Below are 15,718 nucleotides of genomic sequence, written 5' to 3' on the forward strand. Positions count from 1 at the left end.
TGTTTGTCCTGCTGCCCTGTGAGTTTCCCACTTTTGAACTGGACAGCCCCACAGTGGTGTGGAGTCGCTCCGACCTCAGTCCTCCAACCGTCCACCAGCTTCAAGGAGACGAACTGAAAGATCCAAACCAGCGTTACAGCGGCCGAACATCCATCCAAGACTGACGCTCTGGAAACTGGAGACCTCAGCCTGAACCTGACCAACCTCCACCTGTCTGACAGCGCCACCTACACCTGCTCCGTCAGATCATTTAGACTGAGAGATGTCCCACTGCAGGTCAAAGGTCAACATCAAACCAAAACCCTGCTGTAGACGTCACAATAAGCATGCTTGCTTCACCATTTTAAATCTAAGCATATTCTTTAATTCATTACATTCAGTCAAAGGTCACCTGACAATTTGTGTTTCTCTACAGAACCATTTCCATCCTGGGCCACAGTTCTGCTGGTTCTGCTGGTTCTCCTGGTTCTCCTGGCTCTCCTGGTTCTTGACACAAACACCTCCACCTGCACCGTCTGCAGCAGGGAGGGAAACATCCTGCTGAAGAAACAAGTGCTGCTCACTGTCAGGGCTCAGTGCTGTAGATGCAGGTCAGAGGTCAGAGGTCATGGTGGGACCAGTATCAGTTTACTCCATTGAATCCATTCAGCCTGTGGCTGATAATGTTTCTAATAATGACAAACTGGAAACACAACTTTACGATTGTTTCTTTAACATCATATTTCCTGAAGTATTCAGACACTTATTTGAAGCCCCTTCAGCAGGAATCACAGCAGCAGCTGTTTTTGATGCAACGAGCCTCGTCCACACCTGGAGTTTCTGTCCTTCTACTTTCTAAACACTCACAGGCTCAGGCAGTGGGCTCACAAAGAGGTGGCTCTGAGCCCGTTTGCAGTGCTGATGAACACTCTGATGTTTGCAGACAAAGTTATGATCTGTAGTGAGAGTGAGGAGGAGAGTCTGGAGAGAAGAGAAAGTACAAACAAGGAGAGATGAGGAGGAGGTCAGGGCTGATTTATGACAGGAGGAGAGCAGTAAGAGTGAAGAGGAGGAGATGGCAGTGAGACCTGCTGTGATGGAGACGGTGGCACACAGACAGGAGGAGCTGCAGGTGGCAGAGCTGAAGATGCTGAGAGTTTGGTTGGAGGTGAGCAGGATGGACAGGATTAGAAAGAAGAAGATCAGAGGGATCGCTCAGGTCCAGCAGAGCTGCAGTCAGACTGTGTGCTGGATGCTCCAGAAACTGACTCAGTGTGTGTGTCAAGTTCACACAGTGCAGAAACAAACTCACTTTACAACATGATCACAGGTTTATTGATCCATCAGAGCAGCTGGAAGGAAGAGACGAGCTCCTGAACATTTCCTGACGCTGCTGCACAAACAAAGTGATTCATTATTAGTTTGATTAGATCTTTGATGTCACAGCTGTCTGAAACATGCTGATGTCACACAGTTTGATCAGACTGTGCATTGGTACATAGTGTTGATTTTACCTGCATGATTTTATTGTCATATTTATGTTTGTTTATTTAAATATCAGGTTTTATCCTGATATTGTGTGTTTTAGTGTTGTTGCACAATATTCTTCTAATCCACTGTGGACTAAGCGCACAATAGTAGCACCTGTGGAGGTGGGGGCGTTCCCCGAGGCAGCCTATCAGCCGCCAGGCTGACCTGTTAAAGGGGATGGTGTAGTGGATTTTTGTATGACATGTATACCTATAAATCTAACATGATGGATTTTTGTACTTATATATCGATCTGAATAACTTTCATGTGGAGTTTTAGGCATGCAGTGGTTCACACACACACACACACACACACACACACACACACACCCACAAGTCATGCAGCACACTCATGAGGCATATCTTCACTGCCCTGTACACACACACACACTATAAACCTACACTGGAGTGTTTTATTTTTATGTTATGCATTTAACTCATATATTTGATGTAGTTAGGCCAAGTATTATTCACATTAATATCATAAGATTATCATAAAAACTATGCTATTTGCTGTACTAATGTGTGACCTTTGACCGTGTTGTGACCTATTGTCAGAGGGTAAAGCAAAGGGTTAACCTAGGGGTGTCACTTTGGACCGGGCCCTCAGCCAGCGCCAGGTGTGAACTCTGGCCGGTATTTGACCCTGCACCTGCTGTTCCTGGGTGCGTGGGAAAGTTACTCAGCAGCAGGAGGTGGGACTACTGGTACCTTTAAAAGGGGGCCGGGGACAGCCCTCTGGGCTTTTTCCTGCTGTCTGTCCGTGGGGTCGGTCCCTACCTGCACGCGCTTACTGCGAACACCCTAGGGGAGCTTTGCTTTTCCTTCTGTTTTGCTGAGCTACACTGTTCAATAAAACAGCTGGCATAGAACTTTGTTCCTCTCCTGTAATTTTTGTGTTTTTGACTTTAATTGGAATTGGGAAGCTGAGATCCACCTATTGCTAATCTGAAGAATTACTCTCCATTGTGACAACTACAATTTGGCGACCGGACGAAGGGACAAGGAGTTGGAGGCGTCAGCCGTGGACCTTGGGCATTGTTGCCACTCTGCGCACCCAGAGAGCACCAAGCGGTCAAGATAAGATAAGGTAAGCAGAGCTTTTTCTGCATAAAATAATTGGTGCTGTCTGAGTGCTGTCTGAGGGGGTTCCGCCCGGGTTCAAGGTATACTTTCGCCTCGCCTTGAAAAAGAACATTAAAATTGTCCTTTGTAATTGGAGAGTTAAAATTGTTACATTGTTAAAATTTTTAATATTGGAGACAGGAAGGAGCAGAGTTTAATGCTGGGATCTATGTGTAACTTTGCTGTGAACCACGGCGCGGAAGTGTGTGTGTGGCTGCGAGTGGGAGCTGCTGTATGTGTAAAGAGGTTGTCTTGACCTGTGTTTGGGTTGATGACTGCTGAGCCGTGAGGGAGTGTGCGCTAAGTGGGATCTGTTGCTTTCTGTTTTATTTTGGGTTATAGTTCTTGGGGGAGTTTGTTCTGTTATTCTTTAGTGTCGAAGCTGAAGGATAGACTTGTTAGTGTGTGTGTAAGTTGCGCAGAAGTAAAAAGATGAAAAGTGATGAAAAGTGATAAAAGTGATGAAAAGTGAAATATATGTCGGCACCCCCAAGGTGGTTACCGCTGGAAACCTAGTTATCCATTTAGGTAGATAAGGTGACACAGGCTAACTGGGTTAACCATTTAATTGGTTAACCTAGTTAACCCAAGTGAATTGCTGGGTAGTCAGGACTGCTCGGGCTTTGGGGGAATTTTGGAGATAAGAACTCAGCACGTAACGCAGGGGCTTGGGGCTCGCAGTGGGATTCTGAGGGCTTTCGAGTCCACCGGTCTGGACACGCTGGGTAACTGCGCGCGTCGCTGTATGAAAGGCGACACCTTCGGCCAAAGTGTGAATATGTAAATAGCTGTTACTAACCTTTAAGTATAATCGCTGCTGTAAATATTGCTGATTAGTAGTTTAGAGTATAGTTTCTTGTTGCTGTAAATATTGCTTAATATTAATCTATAAATATAACTAAATGTCTGGCTGTAAATATGAGTTAAAGGAACACGCGTGAGGGGATGGGTTTTGATTCATAAATTAGAAAAAAGGGAAAATAGGTAAGGTAATACAACGTTGTAAAAGAGATGTTAAATTAGACAAGGTGTTAAAAAATTGAGCAGCTCATTGTGGGACAGATATTCGGCCAAGGGGGGTGTTAAAAGTCATAATTAAAGTATGTGAGGAAGATTAGAGAGGGAGGTCGGCAAATAACTAGGGCAAGTAAAGTAAAAACGGAAAATTTACTCTCAAGGTTTGTGTTAAAAATAGGGAAAAAGAAAATCATTGTCAAAATTGGGATTAAACCCTTTAATGTCTTGAGTAAGTAGATACAGGATTAAATAAACTAATATTGTGCTGACAAAATTGGAGTAGAGTGGAGTAAATAAGTACTTATCGGTAAATAGGGAACGAATAGAATCAGATGAGTAAAAATAATAACAAGGTATAAAAACAGAATAAAATAACTGTAAGGTTATAGAAAATAGAGCTCTAAAAAAAAAAAAGGAGGGAAGAGAAAGGAAAGTATAAGCACTACTACTTGCAAATAACTAAAATAGTAAGAAATAATAATTGAGACTAAAAGTAATTTTAAGATATTGCTGAGATAATAGTAACAGAATGCGAGTGGTGGATGGCATGGCATAAAGTTAATCAAACTGAACTTTAGTAGGAAGTGATTTAAATGAAATCAATAAATAAATGAAAAATAAAAGATATTGATTAACCTATTTGCATGGAATGGTGTGTATGGAAAATAGCTGGTAAAGGGTGGTGAGTGCACAGCTGATCAACCTGAGGCTCTGGCGACCGTTTCGCGTATTTACAATAAAATCTGTAAGAGGATCTGGTGTTCAAAACAAAAATTAAAAAAACGGGCTTGCCCAGTGTGGGGCGGGTTGTGTGGGACTTCCCTGTGCCGTTGCCGTAGCAACAATAAGCCAGTGCTCGGTTGGGAGTGCTGGGTAAAAAGTAAGAAGTAACAAATTTGTGACTGTGTCTTGACATTCCGAGAGGAGGAGAGCGTAGTAAAATAGATAAGCGTGCTGGTTTAATAAGTCACAAACATAACATCTCATCCAAATTTAGTTGAAAGAAGTGTTTTAAAAAGAAAAGAAAAATCAATAAATTATAAATATATAAATAAAATAAAATACATTTATTTTCGGGTGTGTGATTGTGATACATGGGAGTCAGTCAGAGCAAAGAAGGTGGGGCAGGTTATAGCCCTAAGGACCGGGTGATAAAACGACACCCGAGTCAAAGGCGGAGGATTTTAAAATGTATGCGTAAGTGGCATAGTAGAACATCAGGGGCACATCGGTGGCCCCCGAATGGTACCTTTAATATGGCATGTTGTGAAGAGGTGGAGCTAAGCATACATAAGAAAGTGGCCACTGACCTCCAAAAAAATCGTAAGCAAGAAAATAAAAGATTAAAGGAGCGAGAGGTTTTGGGGTGGTTTAGACAAGAGGGGGCTAAATTGAGGCAGAAGCTTGTGGAAAACAAAAGTGTGTCATCAAAAGGGAAAAATGAGATTTCTGAGTCATCACAGGTGTCTCCGTCGGCCCCTTTGTGGCCAGAGAGGCCTCCACCACACGCACACACAAATCAACATTCACAAGCGGGCAGTATCCTCTGAGACACATGTCCTCTGAGCAAGCTGTAATTAGTGATGGCACACAAGATGTGGACTATGAATTAACAGGAAGACTCACTGTCACCCTAAAGGATAAGCGCAATGGTGTTGGAGGAGAGAATTGGAGACATGATGGAGAAGAAAGCGAGTGCTCCACTGGCACCTGTTATTCTGATGAAGTTGAACCTTGGTATAGGACAGAGCTGAGTCGCAATGAGGCCACATCTCTACCTGGGAATAAAACTGCAGCAGAGTCAGCAGCACCTCAGACTCAGGAAATGCTGCACCCCCTAACCAAAAGAGATAAGCTACACGAAATGCAGCAACAAAGCGAACAGGTTTCACATCGGAAAGAATTAAACACTACAGTTCTGCTAGAAGAGACACTTGTACGGCTGGATCAGCTGATAAATAGACATTCACAAGGATTAAGGGATCAGGAGAAAACAAAGCATGTGAAGCATCACACCTTTGAGGCCCCTGTACCAGGACAGGCAGGGCCCACAATCAGGAGAATAGAATTGGTGGGAACAATAACAGATAATCCTCCCAGAGTAAAGGAGGCAGCCGCATCTGCTTGTTTCTCACCTTATGATATTGTTTCAAGTCAGCCTTTGTTGACAGATATCACAGGCCTACAAGACGCCATTTCCAGGGGTCAGCCGGTGGAAAGGAGAGAGAACGAAGGCCATGTGAGGGAGGATGACAGAGGAATGCGGCTGCGGAGTGGAAAGATGGTGCACAGAGCAAGCAGTCTGCCACATGATTTCCAAAGTCACAAGGATTCGGAAGCAGCATGGCTGGAGCAGGGGAGTGATGAGGGGTATGGAGCCCCTATGTGCCCTATCATGAAGAAAGGAGGGGTCTCAACATATGTGCCGTGGTCATTCATGGACATGGTGGGACTGGCTGAGAGACTGCCTGACCTTTCACAAGGGGCGGGCAAATGGATAACAGCACTCGAGGAAAGTACAGCTGGAGTGACCCTGGCCTTGGGAAATATTAAAGCCCTCCTAATGAAGGTAGTCGGCAAGCACGCAACAGTAAACATCTTTGAAAATGCTAAACTGGGTTGAGTTTGCCAAAGCAATCTGCTGGATGATGTAAATATGGGGATGCATCGTACTGTGTTGTGGGAGGCGCTGAGGAAACAATATCCTGATGATGGAGACCCCTCTAGTTTAGAGGGGGAGGTTTTGAAGGATGAGGAGTGTCCCTCTAAGTGGCTGCATGCTTTTCAGCGCAAATGGAAGGATGAGACGGGAAGCGCCTGGAATGCTAACAAATCTACAGAGGCCTTATTCAAAAGTATGGTGAAAAAGGGATTGCCTGCTCCAGTGCAGCAAAAATTAGAGCAAGTGGTGGGCCTGAGTAAGATGGACTGGCCACTGTTTGTGGAGCATATAGTACATCATGTGAATTATCACAGAAAAGAGAAACAACGAGAGGAAGAGACCAATAAACACCTGACTAATAAATTAACACAGCTACAGTTGGGAGAGCTGACAAAAACAAAAAGGAGAAAACTAAAACACAGGCCCCGCTGATAACCACACTAACTGAGACACAAGCCCCAGTGATAGCAGCTACTCCATCTCAGAACTATGCCACGCCTCCCCACAGGCTCAGACAGTTTTCCAGCCTGCTGCCTCATCAGCACACACACATCAGTAACTCTCCTGCTCAAACTGGGCCTGCCCTGCCTGCTATACATGTGTACGTAAATCAGGGTGAAAACTCATACCCACAGGGTCGTGGACGAGGCAGGGAGGCGATGAGAGGAGGATTGATAAGGAGAGGACGAGGGAGAGGAGGACAATTACCAACATTTAGGCTCACCCAGCCTAACCCGCAGCAGAGCAATGTGCCTAAAGGAGACATCATATGTTGGAGCTGTAACCAACCTGGACATTTGCAACGGGACTGCCCTGTTAATCCTTGGACAGGGCCCTCAGCAAACTGGTTATAGGGGTGTCCGGAGGAGCCTGAGGGGGAGATGGAGCTACCTGTGGTGTCATTAAATTCATCAAATGAGCCCATCATACCTGTAGAAATACAGGGACACGAATATTCATTTATGGTGGACACAGGTGCGACCTATTCATGTATTGGAACTGAAGGTGCTGGGCTCCCCCTCTCTACAGCATCAGTTAAGACAGTAGGCTTCTCTGGAAAAACACAAGTGATACCCCTCACCCAGCCAGTTCCAATGATGGTATCAGGAAAATCAATTGTTGCACCTTTGTTGTATTCAGCCGACACCCCAATCAATCTTATGGGAAGAGATATTTTGTGCCCTCTAAAAGCAAAAATAATGTGCACCCTGATGGACTGTATGTGGATTTTCCACAGGAAGAAATACATAGAATGATGCCAACTCAAACTGAAAAAGAGGTTGAACGTCTGATGCGGCCTCTAGTCTATTGGCTGCAGCTAACACCTGAAGAATCCATGCTGAAGCAGGAATGGACAAAGTGGAAGATCTGGGTGCAGACACAGATGGGTGAAGTGGAGGAAGTCCGCTGCCGTTACATTGCACATTGCTCTTCGACGGAAATCACCGCTTTAAGGATTATGAAGCCTGCTGGGATGAACTGCTTAATAAAAAGCCATTCCTCATAACTAGTGAAGACATTTACATTGGCCCACAAGGAGCGGCAGCAGCAGTAACCCTCCCTGATGAATTAAAAGACTGGTTTCAAGTGCAAAACTCTGTGCCGCATATCACTCTTTTGATTGCTCAGGGACATGAATCTCATGAGTTGGGGCCTATGATAAAGCAGGCTCTGCAGGTACCAGAGGGGGAGCCTACAGAGAATAAATTGATCCATCTATCCAAAGATAGACAGTTTGTCAGAATCTCCATGAAAAATAGTGATGAGAGTGTTGCAACTAAAGTAACGCTAAATGAAAGGCCTGTTACTCTAATGCCTTTGTCTTCAGAACATGAACACCTGCTGAAGCAGGTACCTGCTCAGTTGTGGTCAATAAGCAAGACTGATGTGGGGAAAGTAAAGTCAGCTCAACCAGTAAAAGTAAAACTGAAGCCTGAAATTAAGTTGCCATACATTAAGCAATATCCACTCAAGCCACATGCCATTGAAGGTATCAAACCTATAATTGAGGGGTTGGAAAAGGCTGGTGTATTAATTAAAGCAACCAGCCCATGTAACACACCTATCTGTCCAATTCAGAAGCCAAATTCTAAAGATTACAGATTGGTGCATGATCTCAGAGCTATTAACGCTATAGTAGAATCTGAAACACCAGTTGTTCCCGACCCCCACACATTGCTTTCCAACATTCCACCTGACACATGGTGGTATACAGTAATTGATTTGTGTTCAGCTTTTTTCAGCATCCCATTGCACTCTGACTCACAGTATCTTTTGCCTTCACATACCAGAATCAGCAGTATGTATACACACGTCTTCCACAAGGGTTCACTCAGAGCCCTAGTATTTTTAATCGGTTTTAGCCCAAGATTTGCAACACCTAAGTGTCCCAAGTGTCGTTTTGCAGTACGCTGATGATCTGTTGATCTGTAGTCCAACTAAGGAGCAGTGTGAGAGAGATTCTATTGCTGTCTTATCCGTACTGGCGGAGGGAGGACACAAAGTGAGTAAAGATAAAATTCAGTTTTGCCAACAATCAGTGGAATATTTAGGAAGACAGCTGAGAGAGAGAGAAAAACTAATTGCTCCATCTCAAATAGAAGCTGTGGTCAAAGCCCTAAACTGCAAACGGTGGGGCAAATGCTTTGCTTTCTGGGCATGGCGGGATACAGTTGGCCTTGGATTTGTGACTATGCATTTAAAACAGCTCCCCTGCGAGCCCTGATAAGGGCTGCAGGACAAAATAACTGCAGATCTGAGCTGCAGTGGACGGAAGAAGCAGCTGCGGCCTTTGAGGCACTGAAGGGGGACATGCAGTCTGCCCCAGCACTGGGTAATCCAGATTATTCAAAACCTTTTCACCCGTATGTAGCCAACAGAGGAAGCTATGCTAATTCTGTATTGATGCAAGATACACCTATAGGGAAGCAACCTTTAGCCTATTACAGCACAAAGCTGGATAACATTGAGGCTGGCCTTCCACCCTGTTATCAGGGGTTGGCAGCAGCAGCATTTGCTTTTCAGAAAGCAGCCTCTTTAACTATGGGTCATCCTGTCATCTTATACACATCACATCAGCTGCATGCGTTGCTCTCTAGCCCGAGATTTGTTATCACTCAGGCTAGGCGGACTGGATATGAGGTAATTCTGTCCGCTCCAGAGTTAACTATTCAAAGGTGTAATACTGTCAATCCAGCCTCTAGAATGATGCTACCTGATGAGGGGATTCCCCATGATTGTCTGCAACAAACTGATAAATTTATGCGAGCATGAGAAGATTTGTTTAATGAACCTATTACAGCTGATTTAACATTGTTTGTTGATGGGTCCTGTTTTAGAGATGAAAAGGGATGCCATGCGGGGTACGGCATCGTTCAGCTTAATCCTGCCAATTCAGGTTTCACCACATTGCAGACGCAGAAGGTTGATCAGCCGTGTTCTGCTCAGTTAGCAGAATTGAAGGCCTTGACTGCAGCCTGTAAGCTGGCAGCAGGTAAAAGGCTTAATGTCTACACTGATTCAGCACATGCATATGGAGTGTGTCATGTCAGTGCTAACATTTGGAAACAAAGAGGTTTTCAAAGAGCTGATGGCACACCAGTGATACATGGAGAAGCTGTAGCACAATTAATAGAAGCTTTGCAGCTTCCCAGTGCAGTGGCAGTAATCAAATGCCCTGCCCATCAGAAGACAGACACCCTGATTGCTAAAGGGAATAACTTAGCAGATGAAGCAGCTAAGCAGGCAGCTACAGGAGACAAAATGGCACCATTGTTGTTACAGGAGTCACAGGAAGCACCATTGGTGACACTGCAATCACTCATTGAGGCTCAGAGTGAGGTAGATCCTCAAGAAAAAAGGTTATGGGAAAGGAGAGGTGCAATAAGAAGTGCCAGCCCTCCACACGAAGGGCTGTGGAGAAGCGAGCAGGGTCAGTTTGTCATGCCATCCTCCATATTGCCTATAGCTGTACGGAAAGCGCATGGAGTGGATCATTGCCACAGGAGGGAAGTTATTAAGAGGTTGCAGGAGGTGTGGTGGTCTCCCCTTTTGATAGCAGAAGTAAACAGGATTTTGAACGAGTGTGAAATATGTGCAAAAAATAATGTGAGAAAAAGCTTTTCAGCACCTCTGGCACATATCCCACCCCCGGATGGGCCGTTTCGACATCTAGTGATTGATTTTATTGACATGGGGATGGAGAATAGGCGAGAAGGGATGAGATATGTTCTTGTTGTGGTGTGTAGGTTCAGTAGGTGGGTGGAAGCAACACCCACCCGCGCACCAGACCATAGGTCTGTCGCCAAGTTCTTGAGTAGAGAGGTTTTTCCTAGATTTGGGTTACCGGACACCATTTCTTCTGATAACGGGCCACACTTTGTTTCTCAAGTCATACAAGTGATGTTGAAACTGTTGGGCATAAAACAGAAGTTTGGGTGTGTGTATCATCCTCAGTCACAGGGAAGTGTGGAACAGCAGAATGGAATTATTAAGGCGAAAATCACCAAAATTATAGCAGATGTGGTAAAAGGCAGTGGAGAAAAGCTAAGTTGGTTGCAAGCTTTGCCTTTGGCTCTCATGTGTATGAGATCTCAAACTAACAGAACTATGTGTTTAAGTCCTCACGAGTTGCTCACAGGAAGGCCGATGCCCCTTCCGTACTATCGAGGGCCTTATGAAGGCCCTTCATTAGAGCAATTAGAAAATGAAATGGGAAGTTATTTGCGACAACTAACTAGAATACATAAAGTTATCTTTCAACAGGTGAAAGGAGCCACAGCGGACCGAGACGCAGAGATTCCTGACCATCTGCTGACCATACGGCCAGGCGACCAGGTGTACTTGAAAGTGATTAAGAGAAGGTGGGACCAACCTAGAAGGGAAGGCCCGTACACAGTTATCCTAGCAACTCCAACAGCTGTTAAAGTTGCAGGTAAGGGGGCATGGTTTCATTTGTCCTCCTGCACCAAGGCACCTCAGCCTGAGCCAGGAGCGTCACAAGAAAACAGAGAGACAGAGGAGGGGGCAGGCCAAGCCACCCCACGGGTGACATCGCAGCCGCACGAAGGGGACGGTGCCACCTCCCCACAGGGAATCAGGAGATCTCAGAGACTGGCAGCAAGGCACAGCTGTAGTGACTCAAACCACAGGGGGACCCCTCCCGACCACCAGGAGCACCTGTGTAGTGAAGGGGGGGGGGCTCTACCAGCTGAGAGTTAACTGGTCCAGACAGAAGCCTAGTTAAAATAGATCCTCAAAAGAGTGGTTTAGCAAGTAGGGATATTTTAATACTGAAAAGGGGTTTAATCGGTGGGCGGAGACAGAGGGCGAGCAGTAAGTGTAGCAGAGGGAAAATGAAGCAGGTAGAGAGGAATCTGATGCAGGGCAGGGAGTGTCAGGCTGGTGTGGACCAGGTCCAAGGGGGGGGGGGATGTTATAAACTTGAAAATTATGTTGATAGCTTTCACAGCTTGGTTGGGTGTAATATGTTTATACAGCGAAGGGAAGATAATGGGACCTGTAGGAGTTAAAAGCAACCAAAAACAGGAGTGGTTACATGACTGCTTATCAGCTGTAGCCGTTATAGCAGCAGAAAAAGGTAAATTGCCCATGAGGCAGAAAGTTACACTGACATACGTAAAATCTGATGAATATGGTTTGATCATGGTCTCCGACTTCAGGGGACTGCAGGTAAAAGCTTATGCAAGGAGCATGCGGTGTGACGGGGAGGGGATGGTGACATCACAAGTCATATGTGCTCCTGGGCATTGTGTAAATGTTCATAATGGGAAGGTAATTACCATAAGGAGAGCATCTCCGTGGGTGATAGTGGGTGATAGGCAAAAGCGAGGAGTGACTCAACAGCTCACCCCGCTGACTAGCTTAAAATCGACAACCCTAGAATCTAATGTTTTTTATCAGTGGTTGAAATTTTCAGCTAAGCTAGTGGAAAAACAGGATTGTATAGTTTGCCATAAACGCAGAATACCTCAAGTATTGCCGATCCCATTTGAAGGAGCGGAGAAATGCTTAGTTTCCCCAGGAAGGCATTGTTTTGCTCACTGCGTGTTATGGAAGGCCCATACACTGGAACCATACTGTAGAAGGAAGCAACCCCCTAAAGGTTTTAAGCGTAAAGGCAAGTGTGTGGAGGAAAAGTTAGGAGGATGCCCTCTGCGGTTGGGCGACACTAAACAATATCAGATACCGCCAGTAGTTCATGTAGCAGTAAACACGGTGTTCCCATTCTGCTTAGCGTCAGGATTAGAACATGAGAGCATCCTGTGGAATGACACTGTAGAAATGGCCAACCAATTAATTCAATGTGAATACCATAATTATCTTTTTCCTCGTAGTAAACAAACTTGGAGCATGAAAGTATGTAACACCACTAGTCGAGCTAAAATACAATGTGCTAGAGTTGTTAGTGGAGCAGGAGGATCAGGACCAGATGTATATATTGTAGGGCATAATAAGTCCTATGCCCAGTGGTTGCATGTCTATAGTTTAACAAATGGCACCTATCCATTAGCAGATGTGTTTTGGATGTGTGAAGAAGACAGACGAATTAGATCTGTTCTAGTGCCAAATTGGAAAGGCATTTGTGCCCCAGTCATGTTAACGGGTCAAATCTATATGTGATTCATTTTGCAGACAAAGAAGAAAATGGAGTTCTAAAAGGATTAAAAAGACGCCAAAGCAGCTTCACAATTCCCTTGGGAAGAACATGCAGACATTTACGTTACAGCCGACCGCATGGTTAAAGGAGTTCCAGCTGAACATCAGGCTATAGAGGAGGCGTGGATTGTGTCCGGCCAAGTAGCAGGGTCTATACCTATTGCTGGCACGATTGTAAATGCTGAATACATAGCCAAAAATTCAAGGTGGATAAATTATTTATGGTATAACCAACAAAGATTTTTGAATTGGACTATTGCAGCCCTCCAGGCAGTTAGTGAGCAATTACATGCCACATCATTAATGACACTGCAAAACAGGCTTTTGATTGAAACTATGCTAGCCGAGGAGCAGGGTGTTTGTGATAGATTTGGGGATGATTGCTGTACAGCCATTCCCATGCACACAGGGGAGGCGGGAAACATTACAAAGGTCTTGGAAAACCTAAAAAGGATAAGAAATGACCATGTTAAACACTCTAATTGGAATTCCTCGTCTTACTCTGTATGGAAGTGGTTTCAGAGTTTATCACTTCTTCAGTTACTTAAGTCGATAGGCATAGCCATAGGCATAATCCTATTAATACTTATGTTGCTAACCTGTTGTGTGTTTCCTTTGATTAAGATACTGATCGCCAAGACCTTGAAGGCAGTGACGCAGTTTCCTGTCCGGATAGACCAAAGTGTGGATTTCACAGTAGCAGTGGAATCGTCTCCTCAGGAGCCTCAGCAAGGACCAGATTATGCTGATATGTCTCATTATGAATCATTTGATGACTTGTTAGCTTATATTGCTATGGGGAGTGGATGCGTAGATGAAAATGGTCCAGTTGAGGAACCGCCTTATGGGGTTCCCTCTAACATCCCTGCACAAGGTGTGGGTTGTGATTTCTTCACCCCTTCCAGAGTGACACCGTAGTAAAAATTAAAGAAATTAAGTAAAAAGTTAAAAGTTAAAAGAAAAAAAAGAGTAAAAAATAAAAAGTATGTAATCAATGAATACTGATTAGTTAAAAAAAAAGAGTATAGTAACTGGGACGAGAACATTTATGTGTGGGACGTGTCTAATTTTGTGCTTTATGTTACATAGATAAACAGTAATGGCAGAATCAGGAGTGAAGATAGAGTATTCAGACAGCCCTACTAGGCCTGGGACCAGTCAGTCACTGGAGAGACCCTTGTGGCGCCCATCCGCAGCCAACCAGCCAGAGGTCCCGCCCGACGTCAAAGTGGGGAAGTTTTGGCTTCAGCGGTTGGCATCCATTCATCCTGCATCCGCCCAGGGGGGGCAGCCAGAGCCACAGAGGGCACCTCTCTGGACCCTAGTTCCAGAGCCACGCGCGCCTAGATCACCGATGACACCACCACAGTCTCCTGTCTATTCTGGATCCTCAACACCACCTACTCCCAGGGCCTTAACGCCAATTCCAGAGTCTCAGAAGTCACCCAGACCGGGGCCAAGCCACTCTCAGAGCCCATACAGACCTCCGATCGTCGACCTTCTGTCACTAAGCCCCGTGTCCACTGCCAGCATGACCTATGAGCATTCCGGACATGATGAAGGGTCTACACGTTCTAACACCCCTGTCCAGGGAAGTGCAGCTGAGTCTACAGTGACAGCGTGGGGAGATGTTGCTGATTCCACTGTGCAAGAACACCTTATGCAACTCCCCAAGCCTGAATTCCAAAGAGAAATTCGAAAGCTGCCTCCAAGCTGGGCCCAGGAGATCAAAAGGAAAAGAAATAATTACAATGCCCGCTGTCAGTATGCTCAACGCAAGCAGATGTATGCAACCGCCCTGCAGACCACAGAGCACTATGCCCATCATCTCATTCGCCAAAACGATGCGTGGGAGCGGGCTTGGGAGAGGAGCATCCACGAGTTGGGTGAGGTGAGAGTTGAGAATGCCCGCTACACTGAGAGGAATGCTGATCTGATGCGAGAGGTGGCTGAACTACAAAAGCAAGTGAAAGGTCAGGAAGATCATTCCAACTTCATCACTCGCAAGTTGTCTGAAGCCCTTCACACCATTGGAGCCCAGAGTAAAGAGATCCAGAGACTCACTGCTGAAAATGTCAGGCTTCAGGTGGTCAATGACCAACTCATGGCTAATAAGGGAGTTGGTGGAGAAAGTGCTCCTGCACGCCAATCAGTGGGTGGGGAGTAAGGCCATGAAAGGACTGAAAGTCTGGCTTGAATGATGCCATATACTGTGATTATGCATAATATGTAACCTAAAATATATATTCATTTCATGTGTCTTACTTATACATCCTATGCCTTAATTAGCAGTTAACATATATCTATTAGTTGATCTTTCTTATTTTGAATTCTATCATAATTGATGACAATCACAGTGTGTTATGCAAGGTGCTCTGCAATTGTGGATGAACAATACTATGGCCATGGCAGGTTGGATTTTGTGTGTTTCATGTCGCCTTTGCTTAGCACCTGCTGCTGTTGATTATCTTGTCTACTCATTAAACTATGTAAGGAGCTTGCTTTAAAGTATGTTAGCAAAAAAAACAGCACACGCCGTAGTTAGATACTCACCATTTTTGTTTTTTCATATTATGGGGTTTTTAGGTGGTACCTCCAGGTACCACAGGGGGGAATGTAGTGGATTTTTGTATGACATGTATACCTATAAATCTAACATGATGGATTTTTGTACTTATATATCTATCTGAATATATATATTCTAACTTTCATGTGGGGTTTTAGGCAC

The 15,718-nt window shown here is 44.9% G+C and overlaps 1 protein-coding gene and 1 pseudogene across 1 annotated transcript; one reads left to right on the forward strand and one right to left on the reverse strand.

The window, feature by feature from the left end:
- LOC120435272 overlaps window positions 1-15,718 on the reverse strand; it is a 116,804-nt pseudogene that overhangs the window by 71,040 nt on the left and 30,046 nt on the right.
- On the forward strand, window positions 11,112-15,441 carry LOC120438049 (protein transport protein SEC31-like). The gene is made up of 2 exons (XM_039608506.1): window positions 11,112-11,245; window positions 14,080-15,441. Exon 2 carries the CDS (start codon window positions 14,090-14,092, stop codon window positions 15,155-15,157), a length of 1,068 nt encoding a protein of 355 aa, XP_039464440.1. The 5' UTR covers window positions 11,112-11,245; window positions 14,080-14,089; the 3' UTR covers window positions 15,158-15,441.

The sequence above is a fragment of the Oreochromis aureus genome, linkage group 3 (assembly GCF_013358895.1).
Source record: "Oreochromis aureus strain Israel breed Guangdong linkage group 3, ZZ_aureus, whole genome shotgun sequence".
Lineage (NCBI taxonomy): Eukaryota > Metazoa > Chordata > Actinopteri > Cichliformes > Cichlidae > Oreochromis > Oreochromis aureus.

What these genes read in the sequence shown, in the direction of transcription:
- LOC120438049 (XM_039608506.1), top strand. Translation starts at nt 14,090, where the DNA reads ATGGCAGAATCAGGAGTGAAGATAGAGTATTCAGACAGCCCTACTAGG.